Source organism: Sturnira hondurensis, unplaced genomic scaffold (genome assembly GCF_014824575.4).
Source record: "Sturnira hondurensis isolate 20B ecotype Veracruz unplaced genomic scaffold, ASM1482457v3 Scaffold0020601, whole genome shotgun sequence".
NCBI classification, from domain to species: Eukaryota; Metazoa; Chordata; class Mammalia; order Chiroptera; family Phyllostomidae; genus Sturnira; species Sturnira hondurensis.
In genome coordinates, this window is record NW_028093232.1 from 3,293,849 (window position 1) to 3,313,076 (window position 19,228).

The window sequence follows — 19,228 nt, forward strand, 5'->3', positions numbered from 1 at the left end:
GTGAGTTTGCTGTCCTTTCATTGTTCATATTTTTCATCTTATTTTTCTTATATAAGTCCCTTTAACATTTCATATAATAAGGGCTTGGTGATGATGAACTCCTTGAATTTGATCTTATCTGAGAAGCACTTTTTCTGGCCTTCCATTCTAAATGAAAGCTTTGCTGGATAAAGCAATCTTGGCTGTAGGTCTTTGGATTTCATGACTTGGAATACTTCTTTCCAGCCCCTTCTTGCCTGTAAGGTCTCTTTTGAGAAATCAGCTGACAGTCTGATGGGAATTCCTTTGTAGGTGACTGTCCCCTTATCTCTTGCTGCTTCTAGGATTCTCTCCTTCATTTTAATCTTGGCTAATGTAATGATGATGTGCCTTGGTGTGTTCCTCCTTGGGTCCAACTTCTTTGGGACTCTCTGAGCTTCCTGGACTTCCTGGAAGTCTATTTCCTCTGCCAGACGGGGGAAGTTCTCCTTTATTATTTGTTCAAATAAGTTTTCCACTCATGGCTGTTTCTTTTCCCCTCTGGTACCCCTATAATTCAGATGTTGGAATGTTTAAAGATGTCCTAGAGGTTCCTAAGCCTCTCCTCATTTTTTGAATTCTTGTTTCTTCATTCTTTTCTGGTTGGATATTTCGTTCTTCCTTCTGGTCCACTCCATTGATTTTATTCCCAGTCTCCTTTCCATCACTATTGGTTTCCTGTGCATTTCCCTTCATTTCAATTAGTTTAGCCTTCATATGTTCCTCTAATTTGTGACTATAATCAACCAGTTCTGTGAGCATCCTGATCACCAGTATTTTGAACTGTGCATCTGACAGGTTGGTTATCTCTTGGTTGCTTAGAAGTATTGGCTCTGGGGCTTTGAGTTCTTCTTGAGCCATATTTTGGACTGTTCATTCCTGTTATGTATGAGGAGCAGAGCCCTAGGTGCTCACCAGGGCAGGGCAACTCAGTTGCTGGGTTGTGAGGCTGTATGTGGGGGCAGGGTCAAAGGAAAGCAATAGTGGTCCCCTCTGCCATCTCCTGCTGCCAGGGCCCGCGCGGTCAGTCTCACTGCTCACTCCTTTGCTGGTTTATCTGCGTGCGAATGTGTGACACAGTCAGCATTCAGCTGACCCATGGCTGCCTGCGCGCCTGGGTCAGGGGATCTTTCCTGCTCGACCCTGCTCTGCTCCTGGCTCCGCCCCTCTTACCGGTCCTGGTTGAACGGTTTGGTTCATTGTTTTTGGACTTCCGTATAGTTCAATTTTCTGTTCTTTGGCTGCATCTTTGTTTACTAAACCTTTGTTGTATTCACACTTGTTGGGGGAGAAGGCACAGTGTTTCCACCAACGCCTCCATCTTGGTGGAAGTTCCTGAAATTACTTTAAAATGCCAGTTTCATCTCCAGGTTTCTCTCTCTCTCTCTCTCAATCTCTCTTTCTCTCTGTCTCATTTTGGTGGTGGTGATGGTAAGGAATTGGATTAGTAACAAAAGAAAAAGAGAACCATATATATAAGCGAGGGAAAATCCTCCCCCTAAAGAATCTTAATAAGAAATGTGCCTCTTATAGTTCATGCCTCTGAGCTTTAGCAAATTTTAAACTAAAAATCTTCACTCAAGCCCTGTCTAGTGTACCTCAGTGGACTGAGCACTGGCCTATGAACTGAAAGGTTGCTGGTCAATTCCTGGTCAGGGCACATGCATGGGTTACAGGCCAGGTCCCCAGTTGGGAGTGTGCAATAGATAACCACACATTGATGTTTCTCTTCATCTCTTTCTCCTTCCCTTCCATTCTCTCTAAAAATAAATAATCTTTTGTTTAAAAAACATCTTTACTCAGCTAAAATACGTTAAGGCAGGTATTTCTCTATCTTTATCAGTACAGGCATACCTCATAGATATTGCAGGTTAGTTTGGTTCTAGACCACCACAACAAAGCGAGTATTGCAATAAAACAAGTCACACAGATTTTTTGGTTTCCCAGTGCATATAAAAGCTATATTTTCACTATACTGTAATCTACTAAGGTGCAATAGTACTATGTTTTTTAAAAAATCATGTGCTATACATACCTTAATTTAAAAACACTTTATTGCTAAAAAATGCTAAGCTTCTTCTGAGTCCTCAGTGACTTGTAACCGTTTTTGCTGTGGAGGGTCTGGTTTCAGTGTTGACGGCTGCTGACTTATCAGAGTCGGGGTTGCTGAAGGCCAGGGTGGCTGTGCCAGTTTCTTTTAGATGACAATGAAGTCTGCCACTTTGAGTGACTTCCCTTCTACAAACAATTCCTCTATAGCATGCAATGCTATTTGATAGCATTTCGCCACAGAACTTCTTTCAAAATTGGAGTCAATCCTCTCAAACCCTGCTGCTGCTTTATCAACTAAATTTATATAATATTCTAAATCCCTTGTTGTCATTTCAACAATCTTGCCAGTATCTTCACTAGGAATAGATTCCATCTCAAGATACCACTTTCTTTGCTCATCCATAAGAAGCAATTGCTCGTATGTTTTATAATGAGATTGTAGCAATTCAGTCACATCTTGGGGCTCCACTAATTCTAGTTCTGCAGTTACTTCTTCCACCAAAGCCTAACTCCTCAAAGTCCTCATGGGTGTTGGAATCAACTCCTTCTAATCTCCTGTTAATGTTGACATTTTGACTCTTCCCATAAATCACAAATGTTCTTAATGGCATACAAAATGGGGAGTCATTTCCAGAAAGTTTTCAATTTGCTTTCCCAGATCCATCACAGGAATCACTAACTGTGGCAGCTACAGACTTATGAAATATCTTTCTTAAATAATAAGACTTGAAAGTCAAAATTACTCCTTGACCCATGGGCTGCAGAATGAATGCTGTTAGTAACCACGAAAACAACATTAATATTGTGCATGTCCATCAGAGCTCTCGGGTGTCCAGGTGCCTTGTCAATGAATAGTAATATTAGGAAAGGAACCTTTGTTTCTGGGCAATAGGTTTCAATAGTGGGTTTACAGTATTCAGTAGACCATGTTGTAAATAGATATGCTGTCATACAGACTGTCATTCCAGTGATTAAGCACAGGCAAAGTAGACTTAGCTTAAATCTACTTAAGGGCCCTAGGATTTGGGGAATGATAAAATGAGTACTGGCTTCAACTTAAAGTCAACAGTTGCATTAGCCCCTAACAAGAGAGTCAGCCTGTCCTTTGAAATTTTGAAGCCAGCTATTGGCTTCTCTCTAGTTATAAAAGTCCTAGATGACATCTTCTTCCAATATAAGGCTGTTTTGTCTACATTGAAAATCTGTTGCTTAGTGTAGACACCTTTATTAATTATCTTAACTAGATCTGCTGGATAACTTGCTGCAGCTTCTACATCAGCACTTGCTGCTTCACTTGTACTTTTAGATCATGGAGATCGCTTCTGTCCTTAAACCTCATGAACCAACCTCTACTAGCTTCAAACTTTTATCATTCATGTGTTCATTGAAGTAGCACTTTTAATTTCCTTCAAAAACTTTTCCTTTGCATTCACAACTTGGCTGACTAGTGCAAGATACCTAGCTTTTGGCCTGTGTCAGCTTTTAACATGCCTTCCTCACTGAATTTCATAATTTTTAGTTTTTTATTTTGAGTGAGAGACGAGCTACTCTTCCTTTCACTTGAACACTTAGAGGCCACTGTAGGTTATTAATTGGCCTAATTTCAATATTGTTGTGTCTCAGGGAATAGGGAGGCTGGAGGAAAGGGAGAGAGAAAAAGGGAATGGCTGGTGTATGAAGCAGTCAGAGCACGCAAAATTTATCTATTAAATTTTTTCTTATATTTAATAGAAGCAGTTTGTGGCCCTACAAAACAATTATAGTAGTAACATCAAAGATCTCTGATCACAGATCAACATAACAAATATACTAATAATGAAAAAGGTTGAAACATTGTGAGAATTACCAAAATATGACACAGAAACACAAAGTGAGCAATGGCTGTTGGAAAAATAGTTCCAACACACTTGCTTGATGGAGGGTTGCCACAAACCCTCAGTTTGTAAAAACAAAAAACAAAAAACAAAACAAAAACAAAAAACAAAAAAAATATCTGCAAAGCACAATAAAGCAAAACATGAGAAAACAAGATATGCCTGTATAATACTATAGCAAATCATCAGTTCATAATGGAAGACAGCAAAAGAGGAAGAAAAAAAGGAACTACAAGACAGCCGAAAACAATAAACAAGATGGCAATAAGTCCTTACCTGGTAATAATTACTTTAAATGTAAATGGTTAAATTCTCCAATCAAAAACATGAGTAGCTGAATAGAAAAAAAAAACAAGACCAAACTATATCCTGCCTACAAAAGCTCACTTCAGTTACAAGGACACACACAGGAACAAAGCAAAGGGCTGGAAAAAGACATTCCACACAAACAGTAACTAACAGAAGGTGAGGCTAGCTATGCTTGTATCAGAAAAAAAATAAATACTTTATGTAAAAAGCTGTAACAATAAACAAAGAAGGTCATTATATAATGATAAAGGGGTCAATTCATCAAGAGGATATAAAAATTGTGAAAATATATCCAATATCACAGCATCTAGATATATAAAGCCAACACTAACAGATCTGAAAGGACAAATAGACAACAATATAGTAATACTAAGGGACCTCAATACCCCACTTTCAACAATGGATAGATCACCCAGAAAGATAATCAATATGTAAACATTGGACTTAAACTTTTCTAGACAAAATGGACCTAACAGAATATTCCATCCAAAAGCAACAGAATGTACCTTCTTCTCAAGTGTACAAGGAACATTCTCTATGACAGAGCCCATGTTAGGTTGCAAAACAAGTCTCAAGAAATTTAAAAATAATGAAATTATACCAAGCATCTTTCCTGAGTTTGTGTATACATAAACACACACAAACAAACATACATAAAATTTACCATTTTTAAATACTTTTATTGAATCTGTTGGGGTGACATTGGTGGATAAAATTATATAGGTTTCAGGTATATGTTGTATTGTGTGTTCATTACCCTAAGTCAAGTCTCCTTCCATCACTATTTATCCCTGCTTACCTTCTTCTACCTTCCCTTAACCTCCTTTCCTTCTGGTAATCACCATACTGTTGTCTGTGTCAATGAGTTTCCTCATTTTGAAATTTAAAAAGAAATTGTGTTTGTTTATTTATTTTTAGAGAGAAGGGAAAGGAGGGAGAAAGAGGGAGAGAAAAATCAATGTGTGGTTGCCTCTCATGCACCCCTTAGTGGGGACCTGGCCTGCATTCCAGACATGGGCTCTGACTGGGAATCGAACCAGAGACCTTTCAGTTCACAGGCCAGCACTCAGTCCATTGAGCCACACTAGCCAGTGATGTTTTGAAATTTTTTAATGTTTTTTTGTTTATGCTGTTACAGTTGTTCCACTTTCCTCCCTTTGCTCGCTCCACCCAGCCTGCTCCCCACTTCCATAGTCAGTCTTTTTTTTCGTAATCCCTTCACTTTTTTCACCCAGACCTGCAACTATCTTGTTCACTGAGCGCTGTCAGTCTGTTCTCTATCTATGTGTGAGTCTGTTTCTATTTTGTTTGTTCGTTCAGTTTGTTCATTAGATTCCACATATGAGTGAAATCATATGGTACTTATCTTTCTCTGACTGGCTTATTTCACTTAGCATAATGCTCATTTTTATTCCATTAAGTGTATAGTAAAATAGTGTTAAGTACATTTACTTACATTGTTTTGCACCCAATCTCCAGAACTCTCCGTCTCCCAAAGCTGAAAGTCTACATATATTACGAAACACCTCTCCATTCTCCCTTCTCCCCAGCCTCTCCCTTTTATAGTTTCTATAAACTATCTCATTGTGGTTTTGATTTGCATTTCTCTAATGATTAATGATGTTGAGCATTTTTTCATGTACTTGTCTATTTGTATATCTTATTTGGAGAAATGTCTGTTTAAATCCTTTGACCAATTTTTAATGGGTTGTTTGCTTTTTGCTGTTAAGTTATAGTTCTTTATATATTTTAATATATATATATACATAAATGAATGTTAACTCCTTAGCTGATATGTGATTTGCAGATTATATATATATATATATATATATATATATATAGAAAGATTTTATTTATTTATTTATTTATTTTTACATTTAAGATTTTATTTATTTATCTTTAGAGGGGAAGGAAAAGAGAGAGGGAGAGAAATATCAATGTATGGTTCCCTCTCTTGCATCCCCTGCTGGGAACTGGCCCACAACTCAGGCATGTGCCCTGATTGGGAATCGAACTGCGGTTGTTTGGTTTGCAGGCCTGTGCTCAATTCAATGAGCTATACCAGCCAGGGCTTATTTATTTATTTTTAGAAAGAGGGAAAGGGAAGGAGAAAGAGAGGGAGAGAAACATCAATGTGTAGTTGCCTCTCGCACACTCCCAAATGGGGACCTGGCCTGCAACCCAGGCATGTGCCCTAGCCGGGAATCAAAGTGGCAGCCCTTTGGTTCAGAGGCCAGCGCTCAATCCACTGAGCCACACCAGCCAGGGCTCCACATGTATATATATTTTTTATTTTTTAAAGATTTTATTTACTCTTTTAGAGGGGAAGGAGAGGAGAAAGATAGAGAGAGAAACATCAATGTGTAAGAGACACATCAATCGATTGCCTCTCACATGCCTCCGCCGGGAGACCTGGCCCACAAACCAGACATGTACCCTGACTGGGCCCTGACTGGGAATTGAACCAGCAACCTTTCAGTTCACAGGCCAGAGCTCAATCCACTGAGCCATATCAGCGAGGGCCATATATATTGTTGTTGTTGTTTAAGATTTTATTTATTTATTTTTAGATAGAGCGGAAGGATGGGAGAAAGAGAGGGAGAGAAATATCAATGTGTGTGGTTGCCTCCCACACACACCCCACTGGGGACCTGGCCCGCAACCCAGGAATGCGCCTTGACTGGGAATCAATCCAACAACCGTTTGGTTTTCAGGCCAGAGCTCAATCCACTGAGCCACACCAGCCAGGGCTCATATATATTGTTTTTAAGATGAGAGAAACTGTAAGTTGTTCGTATGCAAATAGAAATAAAAAGAAGGAAATCATTTCCTTCATGGGTGATTTTAGTCATAGTTGGTAACCTTAATGATCATTAACTATGTACCAATAAAGTAGGTGCTAGTATGATGCTCTCTGAGACAGGTCCATAAGAGAACGAGAAGAGTCAGGATAAATCAAGGTTTGACCTGAGTACCTGGAAGAATGAAGTTCCCTTCACAGAGATGAAAAAGACAGTGTGAAGAACAGTTTCGGCGGGGCTGGGAGGCAGAAAGCAGTCAGGAGCTTTGTTTTAAACGTGTTAAATTTGAAATGTCTAATAAATATCTAAATGGAGATGTCAAGTATGATATTAAACATGAGTCTGGAAAGCAGGAGGGTAGGCCAGTTTGGAAATATAATTTGAAAGTTGTCATCATATGGGTGATATTTAAAGCTATGAGACAATAAAATTATGGAGGGAGGAGTGTAGACAGAAAAACTCAAGAGCTGAGTCTACGAGATTTAGAGATCAGGAAAATTAGGAGGGAAGGAGCCTGAAGAAGAGAGGCCATGATACTAGAGTAACAGGAGAGTGTGGTGTTCTGTAAACCAAATCAAGGTACATGACTGACTGTGTCAAATGTTGACAATAGTTATGTAAGATGAGGGTTAAGAATGACCATTAAAGAATATGAACGTCACCGTGGCTGGTGTGGCTCTGTGGATTGAGTGCCAGCCTGAGAACCAAAGAATCGCCGGTCCAGTTCCCAGTCGGGGCACATGCCTGGGTTGTGGGCCAGGTCCCCAGTAGGGGGTGTGTGAGAGGCAACCACACATTGCTGTTTCTCTCCCTCTCTTTCTCCTTCCCTTCTCCCCTCTCTCTAAAAATAAATAAATAAATAAATAAATAGCCATTGCAGACCTTCATAAGAGCAGTTTTGGTGGAGTGGTGGGGTAAAAGCCTAATTAAACTGGATTTAAGAAAGAATGAGAGAGGTCTGACATTATCAACAAATAGAGGATGTGAATCTACCTCAAAATTTACATACTATTGATGGGAACAAGTTTGGCACACTTAGAAAGAAATTTAGCATTCTTTCTTAAAGGTGAATGAGTATTCACATACCTTAAAACTCAGCAATCCCAGTCCTAGATATAAATCCAAGAGAAATTCTTACACAAATCTACCACATATATCAAAATGTTTAGAGTGGCAATGTTAGCAAAAACAAATAAACCTGAAAACAATCCAAAAGCTCACTGGTAGGAAAATGGATAAATTATGGTATATTCACAAAATGAAATATTATATGGCATTGAAAAATGAATAAGCCACAGCTATATACAACATAAATGAATCATGAAAATATCTAGTAAAAAGAAAAAAACCAGAAGACTACGTACCAAAATAAGGCAATATGGTAGTGCTTGGGAGGGTAGATAAGGAACTAGACTATCTGGGTTCAAATCCCAGCTAGGCCATTCGCTAGCAATGTGATTATTCTCTCTATATATCTCATTTTTTTACCTGTAAAATTTCTCATCTGATAATATTAATTATAATAAGCATCGTTCTATAGTATTAGAACAATGGGAACAAGCAAACTAAGTGTGCTTTTAAACTGTTTTTAAAAGCAATAGAATGACAGCTCTGGCTGGTGGCTCAGCTGGTTGGAGCACCGTCCATACACCAAAAGGTTGTGGGTTTAGGTCTCAGTCAATGCACATACCTAGGTTGCATGTTCAATCCCTGGTTGGAACCAGTACTGGAGGCAACCGACTGATGTTTCTCTCTCTCTCTCTCTCTCTCTCTCTCCTGCTTACTCTCTCTCTAAAATCAACAAACATATCCTCGGGTGAGGATTTTTCAAAAAGCAATATAATGACAAATATAAAGTTCAGCAGAGTGGTTACCTCCAGAGGAGTGGGAGATGGGATGGGGAGGAACTCACAACTACACACAATTTATAGGCAATGATTCCAGTCCTTGATTTGGAAGATGGATTTACAGGTCTTCCTCTTATTATTATGCTTTATAGTTATTGTATTTTGCCATGTACAATGCACCCTTTTTGCCCACATTTTTGAGGGAAAAATAAGGGTGCACATTATACATGGGTATGATAATCCTGTGTATAATGCACACAAAAACATGGCAAAATACCATACATGTAACCTTTGTATTATCAAATAATACAGTAAATATAATAAAATAAAGAATAATGACAGAAAATAAATCAGGGACAGCCAATACATAGTCTTCAATAAACAACTCTCTCAAAATAGTTTACTATAAAGGGCAGAAGAGAAATGAGGCCACAGCAGGAAGAAGGGGCACCAAGAAAAAAGATGTTGGGTTTTTTTGATAAAAGAAATAAGTCTATTTACATGCTGATATGTGATTATAAATATAAGTATTACTGATCTTCAAAATACCCTGTAAAGTATATCAGTACTTTAAAATGAAGAATTCAAGGTCAGAGAGTCTAAGAAATGAGAAACTTAGGTCACACAGCTAGTACGTGACAAAAGCCAATTTTTTTTTTTTTAGGGAGAGGGGAAGGAAGGGAAAGAGAGAGAGAGAGAAACATTGATCTGTTGCCCCTCAAACTCCCCCTTGCACACACCCCAACCAAACTGAACTTGAAACCCAGGAGTGTGCTATAACCAGAAATCAAACCCACGACCTTCCGGTTTATAGTAGGACGCTCCAACAGAGTCGCACTGGCCAGGGCTGAAAGCCACATTCGACTCAGCTCTGTCTAACTCCATATTTCACAATTTGCACTGCCTTCCTTTGCTTAACCTTAATTTAATGCCTCACATGAGCTGAGTTACATTTATTAGGATATACAAGTCCAACAGAAGTAAAGCTTGCTTGAGTGTGTGGTTGGTAGGGTAATAATATGGGTGTAATAATGTATAGTTTTAATTTGAACATTTCACCTAAAATGTTATATGCTATGCTTGAGTGTGATGTTGTTATGTTACAGAATTATATGCTTATGTTTTGTAATAAAAAGGGGTGTCATTTGTGTCGAATCCTGCATTTTCAAAGTAACTACTAGACAAACTGAAGAAGTTGTACCAGGTGTTTTGGAGAATAATACACTCAATAACCTTTCCTAAGTTTATGCTCCAGTAATGAAGATAAAACAACCACCTGAATGACTCCCATACAATACAAAATTATAGAAATACCTTACATGAAATATAAAATATTATGGAGGCTCAGGAAAAAAAGGGGCTGAAAGGTGGAGATTTTAGAGAAGCTTTACAGAAAAGGTAACATTTTGGCTGACCTTAGAGATATGTAGGGTTTTGAGAGACAATTTTGACTGTGAGCTCTTAAAGGGCCACAATCATGCTGGAGGCCTACCACACCCCAAGGCCTACCATGCTGGAGTGGTTTAATGAACGTGGGCGGAGTGAGCAAATGAACAGAAAGGCCAAACCAAAAGGAAGGAACAAAAGGATCAGAGGCTGAATACTTAAGGCACAACAACCGAAGGATGAGGAAGTGGGAAGGATAGGAATATAAACATATATATTTGGCCCTGGCTGGTGTGGCTCAGTGGGTTGAGTGCGCGCCTGCGAGCCAGATGATTGCGGTTCGGTTCCCCGTCAGGACACATGCCTGGGTTGCGGGCCGGTTCCCGGTGGGGGATGCATGGGAGGCAACCATACATTGATGTTTCTCTCCTTCTCTCCTTCCCTTCCCCTCTAAAGATGAATGGATAAAATCTTTAAAAAAAAAACAACCATATATATTTGGAAAATAAGTGTAACTCTTCATGATTCTTTTTACAGGTTGGCTCCCATATCTCCCATCTTTAAGAAAGTTCTTTTAACATCATCGCCATCCTTTGCCAGCCTTTACCTCATTTCTCTACTCCCCGTCTTTTTAAAAATAATTGTATTGATATATAATTTGTATACCATATCATTAACCCATTTAAACTATAAATTAAATGGTATTCACATCACAGAATTGTGCAACCACTACCACAATCAGTTTTAGAACATTTCATTATCCTAAAAAGAAACCCAACACTCTTTACTAGCTGTTCCCCATTTCCCCCCAACCAGCCCCTCCACAAAGACCTGGCAATCACTAATCTGCTTTCTGTCTCTGTGGATTTGCCTATTCTGGATGTTTCACATAAATGGAGGTATAAAATATGTGGGGGCTTTTGTGAATGGCTTCTTTCACTAGCATGTTTTTAAGGTTCGTCCATTTTGCAGACTGTATCTGTACTCTATTCCTTCTTATTGTTGAATCAATTTCAAATTCCATTGTATGGGTATGTGCAGTATTTTATTTATTCATTCATTGGTTGAGGAATATATGGGTTGGCTTCACTTTTGGGCTATTATAAACAATGCTGTTATGAAAAGAGATGTACAGGTTTTTGTGTGGACTCGTATTTTCATTTCTCTCAGGTATATAGCCAGGAGTATGTTTAATCTTTTAAAGAAATGCCAAGCTGTTTTCCAAAGAAGCCACACCATTTCACACTCCCACCAGCAACGTGTGAAGGGTCCAATTATTTTACGTTATTACCTCTCTTTTTTATTACATCCATCCTAGTGGGTGTGGAGTGACTACCTCATTGAGGTTTTGATTTGCATTTATTTCTTCAGTGGCCAGTGATGCTGAGAATTTTTTCATGGCAATTTATAGATCTTCTTTGGAGAAATATCAATTCAGATCTTTAACCTATCTTTTTAATTCAGTTCTGCTCTCCATCTTAATCAAACTTCTTAAAAGACTGGTCTATACCCACCTCGTATACCCTCCCTTACCTGTTTCATTCATCAACACACTCCAGCCTGGCTTTTGCTCTCCACTCTGAAATTGTCAACGTCACCAACCACCTTTACACTGACAAAATCAATGACTCTTCTTCAGTCTTCATCTTTCAGGATAAAACTCTGATTTGCATATTTGCATTTAATTCCAACTGACCTCTTATTCTAATCTTTATTTTCCCTGTCCTGATTCTTGTCTATATTTTTCTGTTTTACAGCATATTTTCTTATGGAATGAGAAATGTAAACCAGCAATCAAAGGGTGTGTCCAGAGAACTACAGGTAACACAACTGGCTAAAGCAGAGCGAAAGTAATGGAGCCATGGGGGAGGGGAAAGATTATGACTGAGACTTTAGTGAATATGGTTGGTCAGGAGGTTTCTGTGGAAGAATTTGGGGTTATGAGAGGAGTTCTCGAATTCTGTGGCATCCAGGGAACCCCACAGGAAGAACTCTCTGCTTAAATGAAGCTCTTTGGTTGTAATTGCCCTTCCCCTTAACTTCTCTTTTTCCCCTCTAAGTACCTCTCCATCCTGGCACATGGGGAAGTGTAAACTGCCACGACTGTAGTGGGTTGCAATCCTTTCTTTTCCTAAATTAACCTTTTCTGAGAAACACGTAGTTGATACTAGTCTTTGTAGTTGACAGGGCAAGGTGGAGAAGATAAGGAAAGGCTGGATAAATAGTGGGTACTAGGCTAAGGATTTGAACTTTGTTTAGCAGGTAATATACAGGCATTAAAAATTTTTATACAGGATCCCTGGCTGGTGTAGCTCAGTGGATTGAGTGTGGGCCTGCGAACCCGACAGTCACGGTTCGATTCCCAGTCAGGGCACATGCCTGGGTTGCAGGCCAGTTCCCAGCAGGGGACTCACGAGAGGCAACCATACATTGATATTTCTCTCCCTGTCTCCTTCCCTTCCCCTCTAAAGATAAATAAATAAAATCTTATTAAAAAAAGTAAAGATAATCTGTAATGAGAGCATAAATTAGTGTAGTAGTGCTAAAAAAGGCAAGAAAGGGTCACTGGAAAGACACTGCCACTAAACTTTAACCCCCTCGGTAATAACTGGTAACAGAGTTAATAGTAGGCAGCGCCAAGGGAAGTTAAAACTAGAAGTTTTTAGTCCACAGCTCTACTAAATTTAATTTGATGGGAACTAGATGAAAATGTAGCAAACACCAAAAAAAATTCTGTTAGAACTATAAACAATGACAGTATTGCTTCTCACTTTCTTCTCTCCTGACTAAACACTTCTGAAACGTTCAGGTAACTCAAGCTTCTAAAAGAGGAAAGACTTGGCAAAGCCCCCGAATCAGTCTCGGTCATCATCGCCTCCCTCCCGTCATTGGTTTGCAGTATAAGATAAAGAGAAAACAGAAATTTACATGAAATAGATTAGGAAAGGCCAAATTATTCCAAATTATCCCAGTCCCTTTTCTTTTTTCCCCAAAGGAAATGGTTGTTGATGCTCTGAGGAGTTAAATTATAATAACACATGCCAGGAAGATGATGTCAGGGAAGGCGTGGTCAGGCCCTTTACAAGTCTGAAATTCCTTCAGTCCCAAACACTTCCTCTTTCAGTCTTACCTACATTCAAATCTCTCCACTGAGGCAACTCTGGCACATGGTGAAGAAGCAGTGTGGAGACCCTAGAACGCAGACTTTTTTTACTGCAGTCTTTTTTATTTTTAATGAACCAAGAATACTTGAGGGGCATTAAAACAGATGCTTTTTAAAAATGTACCACATTATTTTATAGAATCTCTGGTTGAAATCCCCATCTTCCCCCTTCTGTGATTATTTTTTTAAATATTTTGTATATTTTTAGAGAGAGGGGAAGGGAAGGAGAAAGAGTGGGAGAGAAACATTGCTGTGTGGTTGCCTCTCATGTGTCCTCCACTGGGGACCCAGCCTGCAACCCAGGCATGTGCCCTGACTGGGAATCGAACCAGCGGCCCTTTGCTTCACAGGCCAGCGCTCAATTCACTGAGCTATACCAACCAGCCAGGGCACTTCTGTGATTATTTTAATTGCAGAGAAAGGAGAGGGTATTTGGCATCACATCCTGGGAAAGACTCTGCCTTTATCAGGCATCACATGTTTGTTGTTTTGATCTGCGTTACCCTAATGACTAGTGGCGTTGAACATCTTTTCATATGCCTTCCTTTGAAAAGTGTCTATTCAGATCCTTTGCCTGTTTTTTATTCCTATTATTTGTTTTTTATTGTTGTTGAGTTGTATGAGTTCTCTCATATATTTTGGTATTAACCTCTTCTTGGAAGTATCATCGGCAAATATCTTCGCCCATGTGGTGGATTGCCTTTTTGGTTCGATGGTTTCCTCTGCTGTACAGAAGCTTTTTAGTTTGATGGAGTCCCGTTCATTTATTTTTGCTTGTTTCCTTTGTCTTTGGAGTCAAATTCCAAAAACACCACTGGCGACCAATGTCCAGAAGCTTAGTGCCTATGTTGTCTTCTACGTGTTTTATTGTTTCAGGTCTTATATTCAAGTCTTTATCCATTCTGAGCTAATCTGTGTGTATGTTATAAGACAGTATCTAGTTTCATTCTTTTGCACATGGCTGTCCAGTTTCCCAGCGCCACTTATTGAAGAGATTTTTCCTTTCTCCATTGTCTATTCTTGGCTCCTTTATCATAAATTAGTTGCCCATATATGCATGGCTTTCTTTCTGGGCTCTCAATTCTATTCCATTGGCCTCTGTGTGTTTTTATTTAAAGCAGATATTTATAATTTATACTTTTTCAGAAGTTTAGAATTTTATTGTTCTTTCATTTTTTTTAATGTTTCAACAGGTCCAAAAACTTTATTGCAGACTTGTTCTACTTGAGAAACTGAGTTCTTAATAGAAATGGTAAATAATCCAATATCAAGATTATGAGTTATCCTGGTCACAGAAAAAGTGTGGCGGGATACCTATACCAAACTACTGCGAGTTACTGTCCTTGAGGGGTGAGATTTGGGTAATAAACTTCAGGACATAAAGGGAAGACCTGATTTTTAATTTTATATACCTCTTTATGCTTAAGTTTTGTTTCTGCTTTGTTTTGAATAGGCATGTCTTATATTTACTACCAAAAACTACCCCTGACTGGTGTTGCTCAGTGGGTTGAGCATCAGCCTGCAAAGCAAGAGATAGCAGGTTGGATTACCAGTCAGGGCACGTGCCTGGGTTGTGGGCCTGGGTTGTGGGTCCCCAGCTGGGGGTGAATGAGAGGCAATGGATTGATGTTTCTCTCCCTCTCTTTCTCCCTTCCCTCCCCTTTCTCTAAAAGTAAATAAATAAAATCTTTAAAAAATAAATAATAAAAAACTAATAAAAGTTACTTTAAAAATTAAACCTTGCCTGGCTGGCGTAGCTCAGTGGATTGAGCGCGGGCCTGCGAACCAGATGATCGCGGTTCGATTCCCAGTCAGGGCACATGCTTGGGTTGCAAGCCGGTTCCTTGCAGGCTAACTACCAGCAGGGGATGCACAAAAGGCAACCATACATTGATGTTTCTCTACCTCTCTCCTTCCCCTCTAAAAATAAATAAATAAATAAAATCTTTAAAAAAAAAAATTAAACCTTGGGTATAAGTATGCACAAATTACATGAGCAACTCCATCCAAAACACTGCTCAAAAGAGAAATGAACACATTAAACCCTATATTTCAACACAAAAGCAAAGAGCAATGTAGTGATGCTTTAGTTTAAATAGATCCAATGTTCACGAGCCTATGTGCACACACAAGGAGTCAGATATACAGCTACAAAGTGAATGTGGTCATACTGACCTATAAGAACCCAAAGAATTCTTGACAAATACTTTAGTGAGTATGTGAGCATGCATCCCTCCACCAATGTTTCCTGAATTGTTTCTCAAACCTTACAAGTTATCAAAAAGAGATAGAAGATTTAAATCCAAATCCATAATCGTACCTCTTTGGCCCCTATACTGTCCTAGATTTAGAAAATAGTTAAATGTTTTTTTATACTGTAAGAGAGAAAGAGAGTAGAGAACTAAAAAAAGATTTTAGATAGCATCAAATACATGAAACCCCTAATAGGAAAACAACTAATTCCTGTAACTCATTTTACCTTATTTTAATAGGTCTGAGTAACCAGAGACACTTGGAGGGGAAAAATTAGGAAAGAAACTTTCATATAGTGCTATATAAGATTTGAAAAGAATAAAGACAGATGGAATATCCCTTTATCAAAACCATAAATCCATATACACATGTGTATAGATCATGGAAAACCAGTAATGGACCCGTATTTTTTTTAAGGATACGAACAGAAAGAGTCCCATACAAACTAATACCCATAAGCCAGCACTAAGTGTTTTGGGTCTATTGCCCACTGCCTTGATCACACACTCTCTCTTTTTCTCTGTTTAAATCTCCCTGTAATAGCCCTGGCCGGGCAGCTCACTTGGTGAGAGCTGCATCCAGATACATCAAGCCTGCAGTTTGATCCTGGTCAGGCACACAGAAGAATCAACCAATTAAATGTATAAATAAGTGGAACAACAAATTCACATCTGTCTGTCTCTGTCTCTCCCTTCCCCTCTCTAAAATCAATCAATCAGTCAACCAATCAACCTGTAATAGTCTCTCTAGTTATATGAGAAAGCAGCAGGAATTCTTTCCTACCCTCCAACACTTACTTCCTCCGGTGATCAAAAGACCCCCAAATGCCTAGGGTATCTTTTTTACTCAAAGAACAGTGACAACACCGGGAGAGGGTAGGCGGTCTTTCTGCTACAGCACGAAGTCCCTCCTGATCCAGCACCGTGTGTCCTGAGATGCCTGAAACTGCCAAGGTTAGTCCCTGGGAAATGCGGGCATGATGTCCTCTTCTCTCCAGACTGCTCACATGCCCAAGCACAGCACAACTCTTTGGCAGCCTCAGGTTAATCCTAAAGCCTCCAAGGATGCGGGCTGAGCCTGGCTATCTACAGATCTCGGAGTACCAGCGCAGCAGCAAAACCCGAAGAATCACAGACCTCTCTGCCTTAATCCTAAAGTACGTCTTCCCTTACGGCTCCTTTCCTTCGGTGCAGGTTGGGTAGGGTCTCTGTCTGGTCTAGAAGAGTATACCCAGTTCTGGACGAAGCTGTTGTGATTTCACTGGGTATTTCTGCTGCCCGATAATGCTGGCAGAATGGGTAGGAAGGAAGGTGGGGAGGGGAAGAATGGAAACACTTAATCAGAAAGATAAAATGACATTGGAGGGGACAGGCTGGGGGCCGGTGTCTGAGATGACATGTTATCCCTGTGGAGACTGGCCGTATCAGCAGGAAGTCGGACCAACTTTGTTTCTCAAAGATACAAACTTGCAAGCTTGATTTGTTTTTAGTCCCCCTGCCTTCTCCAGCCTCAAAGACTGTACAGTTCCTGGAACTTCAGAACCAGGTGAGCAAAGATGCCAGAAAGTGGAAAAGGGAGAGGTGCTGAGATGAGAAAGGAATCCTTTTCCTGTCTTCAGGAGAATGTTAAAGCCAAGAGCACTCCCCGATTCCCAGAAAAGGAAGTAGCTGAATTCCAAAAAAAAAAAAAAAAAACAAACCACACTTTTCCCTACCTTTTTGTTGTTCTTGTTATAGCCAAAAGTCGAAATCCCAGGTCTGGAAGTCACCGATAGCAGCATTTTTCTCTTTAATATTAGGGAGCTGAGAGAGGAGAGAAAGAGGGACAGGGAGGGGGAAGAGAGAGAGAGGGAGAGAGAGGGAGGGAGGGAGAGGGGAAGAGGGAGAAAGAGAGAGGGAGAAAGAGGGAGGGAAGGAAGGAGGGGGAGGGAGAGGGTGAAGAGAAGGGGAGGAGAAGGGGGAGAAAAGGAGCAAGAGGGAAAGAAATGAGGAGGGGGGGTGGGTAAAGAATGAGCTAGGGCCGCTTGTTGACGTCACTGAGAGAAGTTAACCCAGAGTCTGAATGAGGCACTACCACTGGGTCCTAATGCCCAAGATGTTATTTTTTTTTAATTTTTCAAAAGCTTAGTAGTTAAAACAAAAGAAAAGTTCTTAGGTCTACCCCTTTCCATTCCATCCCCTTTCCTCTACAAACAAGTTCTGATTCTCATGAAAAGACAATGAGAATGACTTTTCCCTTAAATGTCAGCCATAAGAAGATTTCAAGCTTGATTTTTAAAGGGGCCTCTGGGACACACTGTTTTGGAAAACATGGGAAGAAAACCATACTAAGAATATGCGAGATGAGCTCAGGACTCCCCCCACCCCACCCCACACACGATTTATATGCACAGTGATCTCAGTCTAAGAACAAAAAACAAACAGGAGAGCTCACCAAAGAAGAGAGACAGAAAAACAGAATATGAGCAGCAACAACGCATTTCAGGTCCTTGGACAGTTCTAAGCCTCCCGGGTCATGCCAATGGGCCGAGGCGTCTCGCTGCTTTTCAGGTTCCTCCGGGTAGGACTCCAAATTTCAGAAGGAATTATCAAACTAGACTTATGTCAGAAAACGTGGTACCTAGTGGTTTCCTTTTGCCCTGGCTTTCCTGGGATGTAACTGCCTAGTGGTTTCTTTGGCTGTTTATTAGACTCTGAGTCCCACTATTCCCCAGTCTTCAAGGTCCATGAAGCTGAGACAACTAGAGTTACTCACCCAACCTGGAATTTATGCCCAAGCTGGAGTTCGCAGAGTGGAGATGTTTGCTTCCAGTTGTCTCTGAGCTGTAGAAAAAAACAACTATTTAAAAAGCATGTTTCATAAAGACTAAAAATACGAAGTTCTTAGAAAAGAAGAACACAGAGTGAAAAACTCACACAGTTGCAACGCTCACCTCTAAGATTCAAAGGAGTGTCCTGCAAAAGAAGTCTTAATGGGAAAAGAAAATTGTAGGAAACCAGAGATTTGAGAGTGGTACCCAGTAACTCCTACCAGTCCAAGGGGGACAGGGATGCAGAATGAAAGCCTTCAACTCGCTTACGCCCACCTGCTGCCATCACAGATACTCTGTTAAGACATAAACGAACCCTCTCTCCTTTGCCACAGTAACCAGCACACTCAAATCCTCCCTTAAACCAAGTTCCGGTCTCTGTTCTAGCTTTCCTGTGACTTTCTGCTATGATAACAGGACAGACAGTACTACGTTCTGCAGAGTAAATACACACACACCACACCCCCAGTCGCTGACTTTCGTTTCCAACGGGACAGGAAGTGCCTGCTCAGCTCAGGGGACACAGGAAGGGTGGGAACAGCCTCAGTGTGGGAATTGCAGCAGAGAGTGGAAGCACAGCAGCTATGCAGTAAATAAGTTAATAGAGGCATCTCTCAGGGATACCGTGTTTTTTTCAAGTCCCTTTTCTACCCTCGGAGATTCTCATTCATTATATTCCAAGTTATCCTTACCATTTAGGCCCTTAGTCCATGTTT

The 19,228-nt window shown here is 40.0% G+C and overlaps 1 protein-coding gene across 5 annotated transcripts in view; it reads right to left on the minus strand.

Moving 5' to 3' along the window:
* The window catches only part of RBMS2 (RNA binding motif single stranded interacting protein 2), a 48,525-nt gene extending 29,551 nt beyond the window's left edge, over positions 1–18,974 (minus strand). For 2 of the 5 annotated variants that reach the window (XM_037030020.1, XM_037030018.1), the window contains exons 1-3: positions 18,636–18,973; positions 18,458–18,525; positions 17,418–17,505 (exon numbers count right to left, since the gene is read on the minus strand). In XM_037030020.1, coding sequence (XP_036885915.1) covers positions 17,418–17,483 — 66 coding nt within the window. In that variant the 5' untranslated portion in view covers positions 17,484–17,505; positions 18,458–18,525; positions 18,636–18,973. Of the gene's footprint in view, positions 1–17,417; positions 17,506–18,457; positions 18,526–18,635 lie in introns of all 5 variants that reach the window. The other 3 variants (XM_037030019.1, XM_037030022.1, XM_037030023.1) reach the window with 3 other exon arrangements.
* Positions 18,975–19,228: the final 254 nt, after the last annotated feature.